The sequence below is a fragment of the Protopterus annectens genome, chromosome 10.part0 (genome assembly GCF_019279795.1).
Source record: "Protopterus annectens isolate FY-2018-M chromosome 10.part0, PAN1.0, whole genome shotgun sequence".
NCBI classification, from domain to species: Eukaryota; Metazoa; Chordata; order Ceratodontiformes; family Protopteridae; genus Protopterus; species Protopterus annectens.
Window position 1 is genome coordinate 1,455,233,938 of NC_056744.1, and position 21,147 is coordinate 1,455,255,084.

A 21,147-nucleotide genomic window follows, 5' to 3' on the forward strand; every position below is an offset into this window, starting at 1 on the left:
CCTGTAGGAGACTGAGTAGAGAGATAGGATCTTAAGGTGATCTCTGTAAGGTATTCATACCCTGGATTCTCCTGATGAGGAACCTTTGAGGGCATTCCAGCTGTTGCAAGTACCTGACTAGGTACATGCCAAAAAGGGCATTGTGCTCAATGATGGGTCTGATAAAGGCTGAGTAGAGTGGTACTATCACTTCCTTGGACCTGGATGCCATATCCTTGCTTATGATTTTCTTGCTGTCTGCTACGTAGTAGTTTAATGCCAGATTACTGTCTGTATATGTTCCCAGATGCCTAACTATTGGGTCAACTCTTAGGGGTGATTTATCGATGAAGTAGTTAGCTTGGGTGGGCACTTTCCCAAAGGGTCCTGTAATGCTTTTCTTTGTATTGGGTTTTAATTCGTGGCTCTGTCATCAGTCATTTGTTGGGACATAGACGCGAAACCAGAGGTAAATTTGTAATTTTTTACTCTAAGTAGGTCACTCATATTTCACAATCTCTTTACCTGTATCTTGGGGTTCTTTCATAAGTTAGAGTGTAAACATTTGACAGAAGCAGCTCTGGTGGCATTAGCACAATGAATAGTGAATAACAACAATTAAGTGACTGCTGTGAATACAAGTTGCCAAAGCTCATTATCATTTAAGGTGTTTGCTAAAATGGGAAAAGTTACCCTGCCTTGAGGTACAGTTACTACTATGCTGTTTATATTAAGTACAGAGTTATACATGAGAGCTAAGTAGGGGATTGCCTCCTCAAATCTGCCCTTTGCTTATTTATTCAAATGCCATTTGGAACGGCTTTTGACCACATGTTCTTCAGGAAATTAGTATAGATACCACTGGATCCTGTACTGAATCTTATTGTCTGTGTCATCTGCTGTGGACAGGTGCCTTCTACAAAAATGTTTGCAGTGAATTCTGGGAAGGTTATTTGGGATGTCTTGAGTAGCCTGATCAAATAAGTTGGATTTCTTAAGCCAGAATGAGAAGCCACTAACTTCAGTAGTCTTCTGCAGATGTATTCAGTATAACTTGGAAAAGGCTTGTAGAGCGATGAGCATTCATATGAAACCAGCAAGTCAGATTCTTTGAACAAACCATGCCCCCCCCCCCCCCCAATATTGACACTCATGATACTCTGGATCCAGTGGGTTTGGGGTACGTGGCTTGGCTTGTAAGGGCCCTAGTATGAACCTAAAAAAAATCACTACTTCAAGACAATTACTGTCCCCCCTAAATGTTATGATTTCAAGGTTGTAATGTTACCTGCAAGGAGTGCAAGGGGATTTTCCTCTGCATTAAGGATTCTACACTGGAAATATTTATTTATTTATTTTTTTCTTTTTAATCCATGTTTTATTTAAATATAATTTAAGCCCAAACACTCTAGCCCAAAAGTTCCTGGAATTCATAAACTCAAATGCCATGGAACAACTAGTCACCATCCCCACAAGAGGAGAAAACATACTTGATCTCATCATCACGAACATGGGAGCACAATGTTGAACACCGGAAGTATACCCCTCACTGGTGAGATCAGATCACAAACTAATCTCGCTGGAGGTCCTTATCCCGCCCCCACCCGAAATATAAAACAGCACAGTAAAGAACTTCCGAATCCGACTTCACACTGCTTAAGACTAGTGTGGTCTCCTTTAAGGCCCCGAGCGGTAAACATTACTCAAACCGCTGCATCACTTACAAATGCCTTCTACCAGCACCTGCAGGCGTGCATGTATCAGGCAATCCCAAGCAAAACAAAGACTCTTTGTACCAAAGGCAAGCGTCCAGTCTGGTGGACCCCAGCCATAAACAAATTCTACAACAAAAGGAGAAAGCTACTACAAGATAGAGCAAAATCCTTAAAAGGAAAGACACGCTGATCACTATAAGTAAAAGCTAAGAGCTCTCATAAAATCATCCAAAGCTAATTTTGAGAGAAAATAGCTAAGGACTCTAAAGACAACCATAAGGCATTCTTTAGCTATGTCAGAAACCTAGGAGGAAACTCCCAGATATGCTCAGAATTAGTCCAAAATGATGTGAAGATTACTGATCCTACAGACATTGCCAACATACTGGCTGACAGGTTCAGTGCAAACTTCTCCCCTCCCCAAAGGAGATATCTATACCAAATGATGGTAGCCCCCCAAACATCTCTAACGCCCAGGTGAGAACTGCTCTCTCCAAGGCAAAGAACACAGCATCCATGGGACCTGATGGTGTCCCCAGCTGTGTGCTCCACGAACTCAACGAGGAATTAAACCCACAGTTAGGACAGCTATTTAATCTTAGTCTCACCTCTGGATACCCAGGAGTGGCACAGCGACTGTGGTCCCACTTCACAAAGGCGGTGCCTCCACCGACCCTGGAAATTACCGTCCCATTAGTTTGACAAGCCTTATCTGCAAAGCCACGGAGAGGATCATAATGGATCTCATAAATAAAGACATAGGGAATTTGCAGACTTTGGATCCAACCCAGTTTGGCTTTGTCAAAGGCAGATCATGCCTTTTAAACTTGGTTGACTTTTTCGAAACAGTCACCAAGGCCATTGACGAGGGAAAGGCAGTCCATACAGCCTACCTAGACCTGGCGAAGGCTTTCGATACAATACCCCACTCGGGTATCATTGAAAAACTCATCAACTTAAATGTAAACCCATACATTACAAGATGGGTTGCAAACTGGCTGAGTGATAGAACCCACAGGGTCAGAGTTGCTGGTGCCATGTCAGACTCAAAGCCTGTCGCAAGTGGTGTCCCACAGGGCTCAGTCCTGGGCCCACTCTTGTTTGGCATCTACTTTTCTGAAGTGCAAGCAAGCACAGGAGGGTTATGGCTGACAAAGTTTGCAGATGACTGCAAACTGGGCGCCGTTGTCGAAAACACATCTGACACAGATATCCTTCAGAAGGGTCTCACAGAAATGGATAACTGGTGTCAGAGCCATGGCCTAAAGTTAAATGCCAAGAAATGCATAGTCATACCCTTCGGGAAAAACAAGGTTACCCCTAGCTACCATATAGGTGGCAATCCACTGATCACAGAAGAAGTTATCAGGGACCTGGGGACCCAGGTTGACAGTAGCCTTTCATTCGACACTCATATTGCTAAAGTAGTTAGGAAGACCTTTTATATTGCCCACCTTATCATGAAGGGATTCACATCTAGATCAAGGGAGGTCATAGTCTCCCTTTACTATTCACTCATCAGACCAATGATTGAGTACAATGCCCCATTCAGAATGTATCTGACCCGACACTTGCAGCAGCTGGAGAGGCCACAAAAGTTCCTCACCAAAAGGATAAAGGGTCTCAAAAATCTGTCTTATGCTGCCCGACTGAAAGAACTCCAGCTATATTCAGTTGCTTACCGCTTGCTCAGAGGAGACCTGTGCCTGACATACAAGGCCATGTCAAACCCAGATTTGAGGAACATGCTTCATCTCAAAAAAATCTAGATCCCTCAGAGTCACAAGGTCGGGAGACTTAAACCTCGACACGGTTATTAATAGGACGTGCTGGAGGGATAGATTCATCACCCATAGGTTCATAGGTTCATACTAGGCTATCTGCCCGAGGGCATTTACAAGCCTAGCCCATCGTTTTGTGGCTTACGCCACCCCTTTAGTATGGGGAACTATACCCATTATTTTGCTGTGCCTCTGTCGAGCAGTGACACTGAGGTAATCCCTGGGGTATATCTGCGATCTCCCATCCATTGGTCAAGATTTCTCTTGAACAAGGCCAGCGAGGTGCTCTGCTTCACATGTACCGGGATTTTGTTCCACAGCATAGGGAGTCTTTGGGTGATGAATCTATCCCTCCAGCACGTCCTATTAATAGCCGTGTCGAGGTTTAAGTCTCCCGCCTTGTGGCTCTGATGGATCTAGATTTTTGAGGTGAAGCATATTCATCAAATCTGGGTTTGACATGGCCTTGTATGTTAGGCAAAGGTCACCTCTGAGCAGCGGCGTTTACTGAATAGAGCTGGAGTTCTTTCAGTCGGGCAGCATAGGACAGATTTTGAGACCCTTTATCCTTTTGGTGAGGAACTTTGTGGCCTCTCCAGCTGCTGCAAGTGTCGGGTCAGATACATTCCGAATGGGGCATTGTACTCAATCATTGGTCTGATGAGTGATGAGTAAAGGGAGACTATGACCTCCCTTGATCTAGATGAGAATCCCTTCATGATAAGGTGGGCAATGTAGAAGGTCTTCCTAACTACTTTAGCTACATGGGTGTCGAATGACAGACTACTATCAACCTGGGTCCCCAGGTCCCTGATAACTTCTTCTGTGCTCAGTGGATTGCCACCTATTTGGTAGCTAGGGTAACCTTGTTTTTCCCAAGGGTATGACTATGCATGTTTTGGCATCTAACTTTAGGCCGTGGCTCTGGCACCAGTTATCCGTTTCTGTGAGACCCTTCTGAAGGATATCTGTGTCAGATGTGTTTTCTACTATGGCGCCCAGTTTGCAGTCATCTGCAAACTTTGTCAGCCATAACCCTCCTGTGTTTGCTTGTACTTCGGAAAAGTAGATACCAAACAAGAGTGGGCCCAGGACTGAGCCCTGTGGGACACCACTTGTGACAGGCTTTGAGTCTGACATGGCGCCAGCAACTCTGACCCTGTGGGTTCTGTCACTCAGCCAGTTTGCAACCCATCTTGTGATGTATGGGTTAACATTTAAGCTGATGAGTTTTTCAATGATACCCGAGTGGGGTATTGTATCGAAGGCCTTAGCCAGATCGAGGTAGGCTGTATGGACTGCCTTTCCCTCATCAATGGCTTTGGTGACTGTTTCGAAAAAGTCAACCAAGTTTAAAAGGCATGATCTGCCTTTGACAAAGCCAAACTGGGTTGGATCCAAAGTCTGCAAATTCCCTATGTCTTTATTTATGAGGTCCATTATGATCCTCTCCATGGCTTTGCAGATAAGGCTTGTCAAGCTAATGGGCCGGTAATTTCCAGGGTCGGTGGAGGCACCGCCTTTGTGAAGTGGGACTACAGTTGCAGTGCGCCACTCCCTGGGTACGTATCCAGACGTAAGGCTTTGATTAAACAGCTGTCCTAGCTGTGGGTTTAATTCCTCATTGAGTTCATGGAGCACACAGCCGGGGACACCATCAGGTCCCATGGATGCTGTGTTTTTTGCTTTGGAGAGAGCAGTTCTCACTTGGGCGCTGGAGATGTTTGGGGGCTGCAATCGTTGGTATAGATATCTCTCCTTTGGGGAGTTTGCACTGAACCTGTCAGCCAGTATGTTGGCAATGTCTGTAGGATCAGTAATCTTCACATCATTTTGAACTAGTTCTGAGCATATCTGGGAGTTTCCTCCCAGGTTTCTAACATAGCTAAAGAAGGCCTTATGATTGTCTTTTGAGTCTTTAGCTATTTTTCTCTCGAAATTTGCTTTGGATGATTTTATGAGAGCTCTTAGTTTTTACTTATAGTGATCAAGGGTGTCTTACCTTTAAGGATTTTGCTCTATCTTGTAGTAGCTTCCTCCTTTTGTTGTAGAGTTTGTTTATGGCTGGGGTCCACCAGACTGGACGCTTGCCTTTGGTACAAAGAGTCTTTGTTTTGCTTGGGATTGCCTTATCCATGCAGTCCTGCAGGTGCTGGTAGAAGGCATTTGTAAGTGATTCAGCGGCTTGAGTACTGTTTTCCACGGCTCGGGGCCTGAAAGGAGACCACACTAGTCTTTAGAAGTGTGAAGTCGGCTTTTGAGAAGTTCTTTACTGTGGTCTTTTATTTCAGGTGGGGTGGGATGAGGACCTTCAGCGAGATTAGTTTGTGATCTGATCTCACCAGTGAGGGGTATACTCGGTGTTGAACATTGTGCTCCCATGTTCGTGATGATGAGATCAAGTATGTTATCTCCTCTTGTGGGATGGTGACTAGTTGTTCCATGGCATTTGAGTTTATGAATTCCAGGAACTTTTGGGCTAGGGTGTTTGGGCTTGAGTAGTGTTCCCAGTCTATATTAGGGTAATTGAAGTCACCTAGTATGATGGTGTTTGGTGATACATTTATCCCCTCTAGTGTTTTCAGGAAGGCCATGTGAGGTTCCTGAGTTTGTGATGGTGGCCTGTAACATGCTACAATTTGCAGAGCAGTCTTGCCTATGGTTAATTGCACCTGGATGGTCTCCGATGCATCGTGCGTTGCCACCAGTCTTGAGGTGTGGGTGTCCTTGATGAATATGGATACCCCCCCTCCTTTCTTGGTATTGTCCGGATTTTGGGGCCGGAACGCATGTTATGAGGTAAAACCTGATAGCGCTGGGGTGCTCTCAGGAGCCTTGAACCAGGTTTCTGTCACAGCACAGACATCGATGTTCTCCATACTGAGAAGGGCCTCGAGTACGTGCATTTTGAGATTTAGACTTCCGGCATTGAGCAGCATTACCCTTAGTTTTTTTCCTTTTTTGTGTTCTAGGGTGGTAGGTTTAGAATTTGAGCCTTGCCTAAAAAAGGCACTATGGGGGTGGCAAGAGCCTTTGCCAATATCCGGAAGCCCAGGGGTGACAGGTGCAAGCCGTCCCTTGCAAAGCAGCGTGGCTTGTCCAGCATGTCATCCCAGGCAGACAGACACTGGATCCCCTTTGAATGACACCAGTGTTTAAGCCAATTGTTAAAGCTGATCATCTTATCTCTGTATTGTGGCATCATTCTTGGTGAAGGTAGGATACTGCTCAAGGTCAGGGTCATACCTGCCTGGGCTACATAATCAGAGAGCTCCTCAATGTCTCTTTTCATGTAGTCCAAGGAGGTACGTCTCAGGTCGTTTACACCAGCGTGGACAATGACTGAGTCATATTTGTACCTGCTGTTGAGAGACCTGAGTGCTTGCGTTATGTGGCGGATTCTAGCGCCCGACAGGCAGCTTACTGTGACCTTCTCCTTACTCAGTCTGGTGAGCGGGACGTCAGTGTGTCTGACTATGGAGTCACCAATGACTAGTGTGTCTGGCATTGTGTTTGGCCTTAAGGGCTGTGACTGTTTGACACTCTGACTGTGAGGTCTATGTGTTGCAGGTATTGTGTTCTGAGGTGGTGGTTGTTTGGGTGTCTGCTTTGGTAGATTTTTGATCAGAGCCTCCGAGTATGTCTTTGTGTGTTTATGTGTATGATTTGAGGTTGTAATGGTACTATGTGAGACTGGGTCTATAGTGTGTGTGGTAACCTTCTCCTCCTGACTGGTCTTGCCAGTCCTATGTTGAGAGAGCTCAGCCTCCAGTTTGGCCGTATAGTTGCATCTCTCGCATGTATTTGTGTTTTGTGGGAGGAGGAGAGGGTTGTCTGTGTACATGAGGCAATTGTAACATTGCCTCAATATTCCCAGGTTCACCAGCATAGCAGGAGAGGACACTAGCAACTGATCCCTCGACATGCTAGAAGGATAGACAAAAAAACTTTAAAAAAAGATTCCGGGGGACGTGGGTGACCGAGAAATGGGGGGTTGCCTTTTTGGGGTACTATCTATGACAAGAGTGCCGTATCAAGGTAATAAGACTCCCTATGCTGTGGAACAAAATCCCGGTATATGTGAGGCAGAGCACCTCGCTGGCCTTGTTCAAGAGGAATCTTGACCGATGGATGGGAGATCGCAGATACACCCCAGGGGTTACATCAGTGTCACTGCTCGACAGAGGCACAGCAAAATAATGGGCATAGTTTCTCCAAACTAAAGGGGTTGCGTAAGCCACAAAACTATGGGCTAGGCTTGTAAATGCCCTCGGGCAGATAGCCTAGTATGAACCTATGAACCTATGAAATGATACCGGACTATCCTGTCTTTGGCAGTTAGTACATATAGTGATAGATGGTCATTCGGAATGCCTTTTTTGAAAATGCTGGTCTCCGAATGTGGACAAGTTTAAAGTCTCCTCCATCCAGTCTGTATTGTTTGCCATTTCTGTCTTCAGTGGGTGAATTGCCTTCACTGAGGATTAAGATGAGTGCTAGTGAGATGAAGAGCAAAGCTGAGGTGGTAACCCACCTTTGCTTGACCCCAGTGTACATTTTGAATGCTTCTGTGGTTCAGTTAATGTTGGCAATGCTGCCTGTTGTTTGGCCATGAAGAATTTAAAAGGGCAGTCAAAGTTTCCATTTACATTTATCAAAGCTTCAGTAGTAACCAAAATGAAGTCCTTAGGTCACTGGAATCAGTATTTAATTTCTAGTACTTCTGGCACGGTTCTTGTATGGGCCTGACAGTGGCAATCATGTCTCTTGTTCATCAGAGGCTATGAACCTACAAAGTGAAACCATAGGCGTCGGAAGCTGTTAAAGACTGGGGGGGGGGGTGGAGGGTGACAGGGGCACTTAGTGAACTAAAAAGGGTAATTTTTTTCATAACTATTTGCTACCACAACATAGGTTCACTTGGAGGACATTTTAAGCTTAGCCAGTTCCCTTTTGGTGCTTGAGTTAACATTTTCTGATTGGTCTTAGCTATCCCCATGGCTGATAATTGTATATTAGCCCTAGTGAGAACAACTGTGATCATACCATAGATAATTTGAGGGGGCCATGTAAGGGATGCACCATATAGGAACTGCCTATATCCATTAGTGGCATGAGGGGAAATCCAGGAGTACATTTTCTATTACCCATTCTTAGATCCAAGTTGCATTTGAATATGGATGGATGAGCTTTGCTTTATTTTTATGGCTAGTCTGTTCCGGAACAGTGGTAGCCTCTGTGATATATATCCATCTGTCCACAACATTCAGTTTAGATACCTGGATTGAGTATTTCTGATGCCATTTGACTTGCTGATGTTCAGTAGGTCCATCTGTATTATGTCGGAGGATGCTGTGTATGCCAGACATGTTACCTCTAAGCACTCTTTAGGATACTGAGTATAGTAATAAATCTTTGAGGTGGTTCATGCAAGACCTATTGTTTAGGACTTGTATCCTTTTAGTAAGGTATCTCTGAAGGTATTCCAATTGTTGCATAGGGCTGGACAGATACATACCAAAGTGGGCATTATACAAAATGACATAATGAGAGCTTTGTAAAGGGGGACAACATCATCTCTAGATCTAGTCACAGTCAATTTGTTTATAAGCTGTGCAATATAGAAAGGCTTTCTTATGACTCTGGGCACATGTTGGTCAAAAGTTAGGTCACTGTACACACAAGTTCCCAAATGCCAAACAATTGGATCAGTTCTCAGAGGGCATTGTCATGATTATGACACCAGTTATTATTTGGGACAAACCTTCCTGCATGATGGTTAAGTCATTTGGGGATTCAATAACTTCTCCTAGTTTGCAGTCATCTCAAACTTAGCTGGCCAAAGCTCTTTGGTATTTCCTTTTACTTTTGAGATGTATATGCCAAACAGAAAAAAGTCTCAGCACCGAACCCTGGGGGACTCCATTGGTGACTGGTCTCTTCCCCTGTTTTGATCTCCTGCATCCTGTGAGCCAAGTTGGCAATGGAGCTGGTGATGTAAGTGTTTGCTTCTACATTATTCATCTTTTGTACTACACCTGAGTAGGGGATTGTGTCAAAAGGCTTGGCCAGGTCAAGCTAATGTGGTGTGAACTGTTTTACCTTTATCCATTGCTTTGGTAACAAGAGTAAAGCTTAAAATTTGCCCATGATTTTGAGCCTTTCACACTTTCCTCTGGGCTGTTTTCAAACACATTTTTAGGGCCATGCATACATGTATGCATTCCTTGATTCACCTTCCTGATTGTATTCAATTATATTCCTTGTATAATACAGCACACTTGTTAGACTTAAGTTAGAGCGCATTTTAAATTTATTGTTTAAACATTTTTCCAGTAGGCAATGAAGCAAAATGCATGCACCAGTAATGACAAAACTGCCCTATTCAGAACATTTCCATGATAACAGTCTACTTCTACACACAATATATAAATAAAGAATCACAGTAGGCTGTAAGCCATAGGCATGTTGCACAGCTTCTTGAACTTATTTTCAATTGGGGGTGGGGCAAAAGGCCAAAAACCAGGGATACATTTTAAACATTGCTTGTATAATTTTAGAAAGTTGCTTGCATAAAATCTTGTGTAACCACCATGCATTTCACTGCCAAGTCTTGAACCCAGAACCATGTGCACTACAGTCAGAGCAACATACCACTAAGCTAACCCAGCGGTTTCTTGAAAGACAGGAAGACAAACTTAAATGGCTATCATATCATTTAGTGAATTCAGTTCTCACTTCTCACCACAGCTCACAACCTCTTAGCAAAAAATACAGAACAAAGCCAATAATGGGGGAATACAGCCCCAAAATAGGGACACATTTCAAATACTGATTTTATAACCTTAGAAAATTGCTAGAATAAAAGGTTTTGTTTTACCACTGAGGCATAAATTCACAAGTGATGGTGGCTAGGGACTTTAGGCTCTTTTTACCTGTACCCAAGATACAGGGTTTGAGCCTGAGCACCTCTAGCTACCAGATGTATTCCGTTGGGGACATTTTCACACATACACATACACACCTTCATCTCCCAGTAAATCCCAACAGCCAGCCAGTCCAGACTCCATTCTCCGATTTTCACCCAGGCAGCTTCCAAAATTAAATCCTTCAGCAGCAGCTAAATAAAACCTTCAGCAGCAACCGTCCGTTGACGTCAGCTTAAGTGCAAAAAATTAATAAAGAAAAGAAAATAATTCACAACTAAAGAACAGGACAATTGGGAGGAGATCTGCAAAAGTGGGGTGCTCCCCTCCCCCCTTGCTGTATGGTTCTGGCACCCATGAGTGACACCAAAGAGATTTTTTTCAGCAGTAAAAACGAAGTGGTTTGCAATAGTATGAGCAAGGACTTTCACTGCAGTAGACATTTAGGCAAGTAATAGCCAATGACTGACTTGTTTCAGAATTGCTTCATGGTTCCAGATTTAGGCAATGAGTGCCTGAGGTGCAGTAGTTTGTTTTCTGCAGCCTTAAAGTCTATAGACAGCTGTTTCAGAACAGAGATGAAAAAATACTGATAGGAATAAGTGTGAGTCAAAAAAAACAGTGTGAAAAGGTATGTGGTTAGACTTGGTACACGGGTATGAAATGTAGAGTTGTTATATGACAGGAGAAGCTATTGATGAGACATATGAAGAAGAACATGAAATAAAGGTTTGCAGCCCTAAACCTGGAGGGAGAGAGGATAATTTGTAAGGGAGGAGGATGTAGCAACACTTTTAGGAACATGTCTTGAAATTATGTAGGCCCCATTTATATCCATTCACCTGCTACTGATATTACCTTTCACAGTGTCTTAGGTAGTCTGTCCCTTGAGGGTATTTAAACATAACTTATATACTGTGCCAATAGGAGACTTCAGTCTAGACTTGTTTTAACTCCACTTCACTAACTCTGAGTACAACCCTAACTGTTTTAGTTTCAAACAACTAATCATGGTGGCCAACCATCAGAAGACAACTTTCTATCAAAGTTATGTACTAATGTCCCATAGATGTACTTCCACTGAAGAGCTGCCAGAGGCCCTAGCAAATTATTTTTCTTTTATCTGACTTGGGTCATTTAAAAAAAACAAAACAACTTTTGCTTGCAGATACCTGCTCATAAAGAAAATGTCATTCTCTCACTTCAAAACCTGGACTCTACTCCTACTTATACATGAACCAAACTAAAAACTGCTTTTCAGTTCTTAAACACTTTATTGATATTAATTTAGGCAGCCCTCAGTAGATGTCCTTGCCTTCACCACTGCAGTATTCATCACGTATGAGATTCCCTGCTGTAGAAGTCCAATGTCCGGCCAGTGTAGCAAAGCCTACCATTGCTTTAAGGTATGTTGAATGTCACCCAAATGCTCCTCGCGTAGTGGAAAGCATAAAGGTGATGTTCAGGTGTACCATCCTCAGAAATTCTTTGTTGCTGTCGGAACTCTGTTTCTAGTTGCTGGTCTGTTTGCTTATGTCCGTTTTCTGCCATTTTTACTGCATTTTTGTATTTCAGCGATTTCAACTGTTATCCTCACCTTTGCAGATAAGTACCCAGTTGGGATGTTGTTCTTTTTCCTTGACTATTTTGTGCTGTTTAGGGCTAATGTCATCCAGGAAGGGTAGATGCCAGTGTGGGAGGCAGATTCCCCATAAAGACTGCCATGATAAGTGCCTTTTTTGCTTCTCACGACCATATGTCTTGTTCGATTTGTCAGACATTTGTCCTGAAAACCCTTCATAGTAGGCTTTTGTCCCTTTCATAGAACCAGCATCTTAAGCTTCTTGCTAAATATACAATGGAAGGAACTTCCTGCCCCGAGGGTCAGCCGTCAGGGAAGAAGAAGGTGAAAAAGGCAAGACTGGAATCTTCTGCTGTCCAGCCTTTGCCAGGTGTTTCTCCCAAGGTTGTTATAAACCAGAAGGCTTGCCTGGCTGTGTTGTTGGATTTCTCTGCCACGACTGTGTTGGAAGCTGGCAAGTATCTGGCAGGCTGCATGTCCAGCGAGGATTTGCAGACATCCATTTCAGATGTTCAGAGGGATACTGGAGTGGTTAATGTGAGGATATCATAAAGTACTTAAAAACTACTGTCCTTGGCATATTTCTGAACTAAACAGAGAATACTTCAAAGGAAATAAGATGTTCCATGTGGAAATCAGTCCAAAACCTCCATTGCCACTCTGGGTATCAAATAATTTTCCACAGAAACTAGCACTGTAACTTAGTAGGCAACACAAAGTCATGCCAGATGGATATCAAAAACATTCCTAGTCAAACTATAAAACTGTCTTATGTGCCCTTCATAAAGTAGATAGCAACCCCACCTCCCAACAGTCCCTACATTCCAACCTTAATCTCCTTCAATGCCCAATCTTACCCCCAACCTAAAGTTTACCTTATCTGCCATTCAAATTTGTATCCATGTCTAATAATACAGTTTATACACTTCTCCCCAGAATATCAAACAAGTCTTCCCTCTCCTTTCTTCTACCTCATCTCAAATATTTTATAAAAGTGGTTAACGTTTGCCTTTCTTTTAGTCACATATACAGTCTGTCTCTCCCTGCAGAAACATTATATCTAATGAATGTATGAATTATAACTAATGAATCTATAAATTATATCCAATGAAATTCAAGTTTCTAAAATTTCTTACCCCACTCTGCTTCACCATTTCCTCTCTGTTGCTGGTGTTACTCATTTAGCAAAATCTCTGAACATCTCCTTTGTAAATAAATCACTGCATTCTTTCAAGACAGGTAGAATACTGCGTAAGCCTAAACACTATGTTTTCTGTCCATGCTCTAATACTGCTACTGTTCTGTTCCAGGTTGCTGACTGACACCATCTTCTCAAACATTGATAAGAGGCTTCTAACAAGGGCTTACTTTGTAAACCTGAAAAAGATCGCCATTTCTGTTGTTCACACGTCCTTAAAGATCCTTACCTTCTTAAACTTGTATGCTTCCTACTAACTAGTTCCCATTTTCACAGTTCTCTCAGCTAGTTTTTACCAGAAAGGCCGCATACAGTTGCATTAAGGTTCTCGGACAGAAGTCTCAGCATTCACCATATATTACATAAAACAGTAATCTACTGAGGCCATACAAGCTCTTAACCATACGGTTTTCATGATGGTAGCACACTGACGTCGCTGAAATCTAATAGAACAGCTAAATGTTTGCATGCCCTTAGTAGGTTGTTATTTTATATAGTTTAATGCTCAGTTCTTCAATTTGTTTAGATCATTATTCTCACTTATGACAGACTAAGACAAAACTAAAAGAACAACTACAGAGTAATAACATATTTCAACCTGTTAATGTCAGGCAAATATAAGCATGCCTCAGTACCCATACGCCCAAAAGATAACCACCTATACGTGTGTCTGGTGTTTGACTGTGGCAAAAGTAGCGAGAAAAGACAGCAATCCCAATAATATATTCCAACTTGTTGCTGTTAGACAATGCAAATGCATTGCCCCTAGACAAGCTATAGTGACCTTCTGTGCACACCACTGAGGTTTATAAGGAAAGTTAAAGGAATAATGACCACATTGTCCCCAGTTCCAACACAAGCTATTACATCCTTCTGTGTACACATCTACAGTTTGCAATGAAAATTAGAAAAATAAAGACTACACTGTCCACAGCCCCCAACTCAAGCTATAATGACCTTCTGTGCATACCTCTGGGCAGGGCCATTTTTAAACCAGGTGTTTAGAGCAGAAGACACTACTATGCCTGTGTCAAAATGTACTTGCATAGCTTGGGTTGTGGGGGCCACCAGGCTGCCAGAGGCTTTGAGAGTCTGGAAGTTGTGATGGCTTTTTCTGCCTTATTTTTGAAAGATGATAACTGTTTTATGTTTTACTGCTGCCAAGAAGAGTTACATATGTGCCAGTCAGTATCATGTGTGTCCACAGGTAAAAAATGGTGGTATTATTATTATTATTATTATTATTATTATTATTATTATCATCATCATTATCATTACTTGCTTACTTACGCACACGCAGACTGATACATTGTGTTAGACCTGCTTTTCAGGAGCAATGATTTTTCACACGTTTTACAGTGATTCTGTTAGGCTAGGTCTAACACAAGATACACACACACACACACACACACACACACACACACACACACACACAATATCACTCATACACATGTGCTTCATACTTAACTATAGGCAAATTTAAGGAACACTAGTTTACCTACAGCATGTCTTTGGGGTGTTGGAGGAAGCCAGGGCACATGGATAAACCCACACAGAGACAGGGAGGGCATGCAGACACTACACAGAAGAAGCCACAGCCAACAACTCAGCCTTAGCCAAAGCCAAGCAGTATAAGATATCAATGCGCTACTCACTACACCACTGTGCCAATGAACAGTTGCCTTCACACACATCCTGCACCTGACAGACAACAAACATAGCCATTTATCTTGTAGTGCTGACGTGTGATGGAAAGTGAAAGAAATTATAACATCTCGTTACTCTTAAATACACTGCAACCCCCCCCCCCCACACACACACACACACACACACACACACACACACACATATATAGATATATACATACAATAATAGTTTTATACTGATTTCAGTAAATGCAATGTATTATGTGACACTACCTCTGCCACACCAGATCAGTGACTGTTGTTTAGCAGTAATTAAGCAACAGCAGGAGTAAGTCACTTTTATCAGCAAGCAGCGTTCCGTACTCATCATTTACAGTTATAGCTATGTTACTGACAGTGCACACCTCAGATATTTGATTTGTGAAAAACAATAAATAGTAAGTTGTAATAATGGACTTTGTTTTACACAAACTTACAGTACTCACAGTAAAATAGTACATCTAACTTCACACACACACTAGTCCTGCAAAACCAGACTAATGATTATTTAAACTGAGCAAATAACCAGCAGATCATCTACTTTCATCCGCAGACATCCCCTATCCCACTCAGCAGTTATAGCCACTTGTGTGTACACTTCAGATATCTGACTGTGATAAAATTATAGCCATGTAATGTACTTCAGTTTTTCTACACACAAACAGTTATCCCACATTAAAGTAATCAGTTTGCTTCACACAAATCCTGTTTGTCCTGCAAAGCCAGAATAATGAGCAGCCAACAGTGGTTACTAATTTTCTTCCACAAACAGTCTTAACATTTGTAGCTACTTTGCATGTCAGTGGTGACCACAGCATCCACTTCTTTAATGGATAAAGTTTTAAGCTTGACTAGGTAATAACTGCAAACTGTACTGGATTTTGAAGGATTGCAGTCACTAAATAAATGACAGATTTGAATTCAGACTTTACATTCCTTACAAGATCTACATTAATGCAAAAATCTGTTAGTCTGGCAATGTTCCAAGTATAGAAAAGTAATATTTAACATATAACCCTGATTTTTATCCTTTGTCCATCACTGTTGTGCTAAGAGGTTGACAGTTATTTGTAACTGACACCACCATGGGAAAATCATCAGTCTAGGAATAAATGGGATGTAGGGCTGAAGTCCTTATCAGTGAAGCTTGGTTCTCACTACCATGGAGGAATGAATGAGTGCATGAGAGAGGACCAGTCTTTAAAGTCTGCAGACTGTCTTAAACTCCCCCCACCCATTCCACAGCTTACATGCTACACCATGCACTTTCAGAGGGAGCATGCCTGCCACCATGCATACATCCATGCATAGTCCCCTGTCCAAGCAGTGGACTACATTTGCAGTTTGTGTACATTTCTTCAGGTGTCTGCAATGCAGCAAGCTGAGTCACCACCCTCCTCACAGGATGTGTGAGCCAGAATCACCCACTCCCTCCCATATTCCCATGTGCAGTCCCTGCAGTGCCAATGGCAGTTGAACATATGGGGTATCTGGATTCCTGTGTGCCATAGGGCTGGGCAAACAACTTCTTCATTTTAAAGTTTAAATATTAATTAAAATATGTAGTAAAGCATATGCTTTTGTCTGTTTCTGTAGTTCCACCATCTACCCACACACATTTTTTTACTTTGTCTTAGTTGCCAAAGTTCCTGACACACGCATGCATGCACAGACACACACACACACACACACACACACACACACACACACACACACGTGCACTGTCTAAAAATACTCAAGTGCAATGCATTTCCTAGTGTGTTTCTTTCATGTGCTAAGCCTTCTTCAGTCTATAACAGTGTTGTTAGACCAAAATCTTCAATAATGTTCTTTAAGAATGATAAACATTGTCTTTCTTGAGTAGTAGAAGAAAAATGGTCATTGGGGTGATAGTGTGAAAGAACTGAAGAGTGAGTGCAGACTGCCATCTCTGTTAAAGTGTGTAATCATACGGATGTTCAGGTTGAAGCAGTACCAGGGCTGATTTGTATGGCATGTATCAGTACTGTATTTTGTTCATGCTTAGAGAGTCTTCTATAAGGAAGATGACATTGTCTCAGTTTGTATATCGTTATGATCTGCCTGGTTAAGTTGTTTCGTTACTGTAAAACTCCTGTGGTTCTTTGGACCTGTTATGACTACTCACTAGTATCAGGGTCTTGTAAATAAGAGTCCAGTTTGCTTACATATATTTTATTAATAGCCTTAGCAATGCCGAGTAATATAGTACAAAGGGATAATTATGCAAAATATCTGAATTTTCTTATAACAGACACTTGATGGGACTAAAATATCTGATGACGTTGATCTGTTTTAGGTGTCGGAATCACTGAAAGCAGTGTGAATAGAAATCCCCAACCCCTTCTGGGATCATCACAGTTATGTCACAAAACAGAAGACCTACAACACTGTACTCAGCCTGTGAACGTTGCCTACAAGCTTCCTGACACTCCTGTACCACAGCATTGCACAAAACAGAAAAGCAGCAAGAGTTCTGAGTGCAACAAGACTTGTACTATACAGCAAACCCCAGTAGTGTGTCAGAAAATCCTTACAGAGGAGAAACCATTTGAATGTACTGATTGCAACAAGTGTTTCACAAAACGAAGTAAACTTGCAGCCCATAGACGAGTACACACAGGCGAGAGACCATATAAATGTACAGAATGTAGCAAGAGTTTCACAATGAGAAGTTCTCTTAAAACACACCAGCGGTTTCACTCTGGGCAGACACCATATCAGTGTTCAGAATGCGGTAAGAGTTTCACGCAAGAAAGTACACTTATAGTACATAAACGAGTTCACACAGGGGAGAAGCCGTATAAATGTACAGAGTGTAACAAGAGTTTCACACAGCGAGGTACCCTTACAACACATCAGAGATTTCATTCGGGAGAGAAACTGTATACCTGCACAGAATGCAACAAGAGTTTCACACGTCTAAACAAGCTTTTAACACATGAACGTGTTCACACAGGGGAGAAACCATATAAATGTGCTGATTGCAACAAAAGTTTCACACAACAAAGTTCCCTTAAAATGCATGTACGGTTACATTCAGGTGAAAAACGATATAAATGTGCCAAATGTAGCAAATGTTTCACATGGCACAATCAGTTGCTTCGTCATGAAAGCACTCATACAGGAGAGAAGCCATATAAGTGTGCCCATTGTAGTAAGTGTTTCACACTGCACAGGTTTCTAGTACGTCATCGTGTTATTCACACAGGTGAAAAGCAGTATAAATGTACAGAGTGTAGAAAGAGCTTCATTCAGCGAAGTAACTTCTTAAAACATCAGCAAATTCACATGAGAAAAGTGCTGTAAATGTGCTAAAAGGAATACAGGTTTTATACAGAGTTTTTTGTTGATAAAGCATCAAGACCTCATGGGAAGGCATTTGCCGAAAATTACAAAAGTTTTATATAGAACATCTAGCATCAGCGGTCAAAAAGGGTTTGTTTAATGAAGGAGAACAGTTTGATAAGATTGGTTCAGTGAAAACTGTGGAAAAAATGAATGTATACAAGCAGATGAATAGACATTAATAGATAGGTGAATAGCAATTAATAGCATATAGCTAGCTATAGATCCCCCACCTTGAACCAAGATAAGTACACTGCCTACCTTGATTTAGTGAATTCCATCGCCATACAGCCAACACCTTAGTCCTGGAAGATTTCAACTGTCTTTCCATAGACTGGGGAATATACAAGAGCAAAAACAAATTCACCCAACACAAATGCTCTGGAACAGATAGCCTACACCCACACTAGGGGCTCTAATGTTCTGGACATATTACTCACCAACATGGGGGGACACTGTAATTCCTCATGTGTGATGCTGTCCCGGTTAGGTCAGACCACAGTCAGTCTTGTTTGAAATAACTGCTGGAACTGACACCCCCACAGGATCAACAATTATAAAAAACGTTACCAAAGCTAACTACATCATACCGAGCGATGTACCAATGATCAAAAAAGCTTCATACCAACCCACAATCTCAGACACCAATGATCACTATGTAGACATTAATGCAAATGCCCTGTACAAACACTTCAGTGACTGCATAAACTCTGACCAGATCAAAACCAGGTGTTCAAGTAAAAACAAGCCAGCGTAGTGGACTTCAATAAACTGTTGTCCAAAAGTAAGAGGGATATCACTCTGCAGAGGAAGAGTTCCCTCCTAAGCCTAAGCAGAAATCTTGTAAATAAAGTCTTCTAAAGCAAATTACAAAACTAAAATCGCATCCTTAGCCAAGGATAATCATAAGGCAATGTGAAGTTGTTCAGTCGCGCCGTTCATTCTTTACTGATGGGTTCAGAGCCGATCCATCGGCTCCAATACGGCCGTTTGCAAAGCTCGAGGTTTACCAGTAGCTTGAGACCAAGCCCCTTATCCCATGATGCACTGCTGGAATTACCTCAGATCTAGTTTGCCGTGGCACGGATCAGAGGTTCCAGTTTTGCTCGAGCCAGTATTTCATCAAAATAAGCGTGTTTCTCGCAAGTTATCTAAAAAAAAATTCTATTATTTCATAGCATAATTATTAGAGTAGTTTGTGTAGCTTCTTACAAGCTCCCCTTTTCCCTTGTGTGTTATTAACATAGTTTAGTGTAGTTTGTACTGGCCTCGTGTTTCAGCCTAGTTGATTATCTGCATTATTACTTATATAAATATATAGATATATACATTTAGCTAGTGTTGGCCCTTCTTCTTTTGGGCCATTGTTTATAGTGTGTGTGTGTGTCTTTATTTCAGTTATATTTGTAAATCTGGCTGTTCTCTAGGCTTTGTGTGCTTTGAGCCTAGGTGTGGTTCTTTATATATTATATACTGAGTGTTTCTTTATTAGACTTTTTGTGTGCTTTGTTGCTGTTCAGCCTAAAGCATTTGTTGTTTTGTTGTTGAGCCTAAAGCATTTGTTTTTTGGGATATATCTGAGGACAAGGACAAGCACCCAAAGTCTGGGTTTAAGAAATGTCTGAACTGCTTGCAAAAGATGTCCGTAACTGATGGCCACGTTCAGTGTGTCTACTGTTTAGGTGCTCTACATTTGCAGGAGCCCTGCAGTATTTGCCGCTCATTTTCCTCTAGGATCTTATTGGAGAGGAAAAGAAAGTTAGTTGACAGAGGCTTGCTGAAGCATCCGTTTCATGAAGCATTGAGTGACCAGGATGGGGCCAGCAAGTCCTCCAAGTCCTCGAAGTCTGCAGGGGATGCCAGGGAATCTAAACTGTTGAAAAAGTCCAAGATAGTGGAAGATCCTGGGACATCAGCTCCACTGATCTCAGAGCCGACTGTCTTTTCATTTTCGAGATGGCCCATAGCTCTGGAGCCGGTATCTGAGAGACCTGCATCTCCACTTCTTCAATCGGCACCGTCGCACTCCTCTAGGTCTTCTGTCAGCCTCTCAAATTTGGATATGGATTGGATTGGATATCTGGAGCATTTTCTCCCCGGGCCTCCGCTGAAAACAGGCTCTGTGGAACCTAGTCGGACATTCCCGGTCAACAAATGTTAAATAAATAAAATAAATAAATAAATATGGACCGATTGGTGCAGAAGTTCTTATGGGCACCAGGCCTTGCTAAATTGTTGTCAGCTCCGACCCTAGCGTCGGAACCAAAGACCGCTACCCCAGATTTGACTGCTCCTCCTCTGAGCTGTACCAGACCTTCGGAGCCGGAGGGAGCCAACCTGTTGATTGTGGAGCCTTTGGAGCTGAGACCTGCTCCGATGTCCTCAGTTCCATCTACTCTGATGGCCTCTGCACCGACCGGGGACTCTAGGAGCCAACACTCTCCTGTCGGGTCCGGAGAGGATAGTTGCACCAACTTGTTGGTGCCAACTCTTCCTCTCGAGGCTTTGGCTCGGATGAGCTCGGCTCCTACCTCCGTCTTGGAGCCCACGGCCTTGGTGTGGGAGGGGCTGGCAGTTCCTTCAGGTCCGTCGACTCCTTCTCATCGGTGCCATAATGCCTTTGAAGCCATGAGGAGAGCCTTGTCCTCAAAGACATCCTCGACACCAGGTCTGGCTTCCTCTTCCCCCAAAGTGCCTGTATCTGCCTCTGCTTCCATCATCCAGGCTAGGCGTAGAAACTCTGAGCCTCAGGTAGCCCCACAGGGTACCCCCTGCTCTTCTGAGACCTCCCCAGTGGCTCCCACTGAGGAGGTTCCTAGACATCTGACACTGACTTGGATGAGACAGAAGGGTCCCCACAATCCCCCTCTGAGGATATCTCCTTTGCGGAGATACTCAAGATCCTGAGGCAGAGG

General features: G+C 42.7%; 1 protein-coding gene across 1 annotated transcript in view; it reads left to right on the top strand.

The window, feature by feature from the left end:
• LOC122814301 (zinc finger protein 665-like) overlaps positions 1 to 21,147 on the top strand; it is a 640,008-nt gene that overhangs the window by 260,623 nt on the left and 358,238 nt on the right. The window contains exon 6 of the mRNA XM_044086888.1: positions 17,184 to 18,189. Coding sequence (XP_043942823.1) covers positions 17,184 to 18,189 — 1,006 coding nt within the window. The remainder of the gene's footprint in view (positions 1 to 17,183; positions 18,190 to 21,147) is intronic.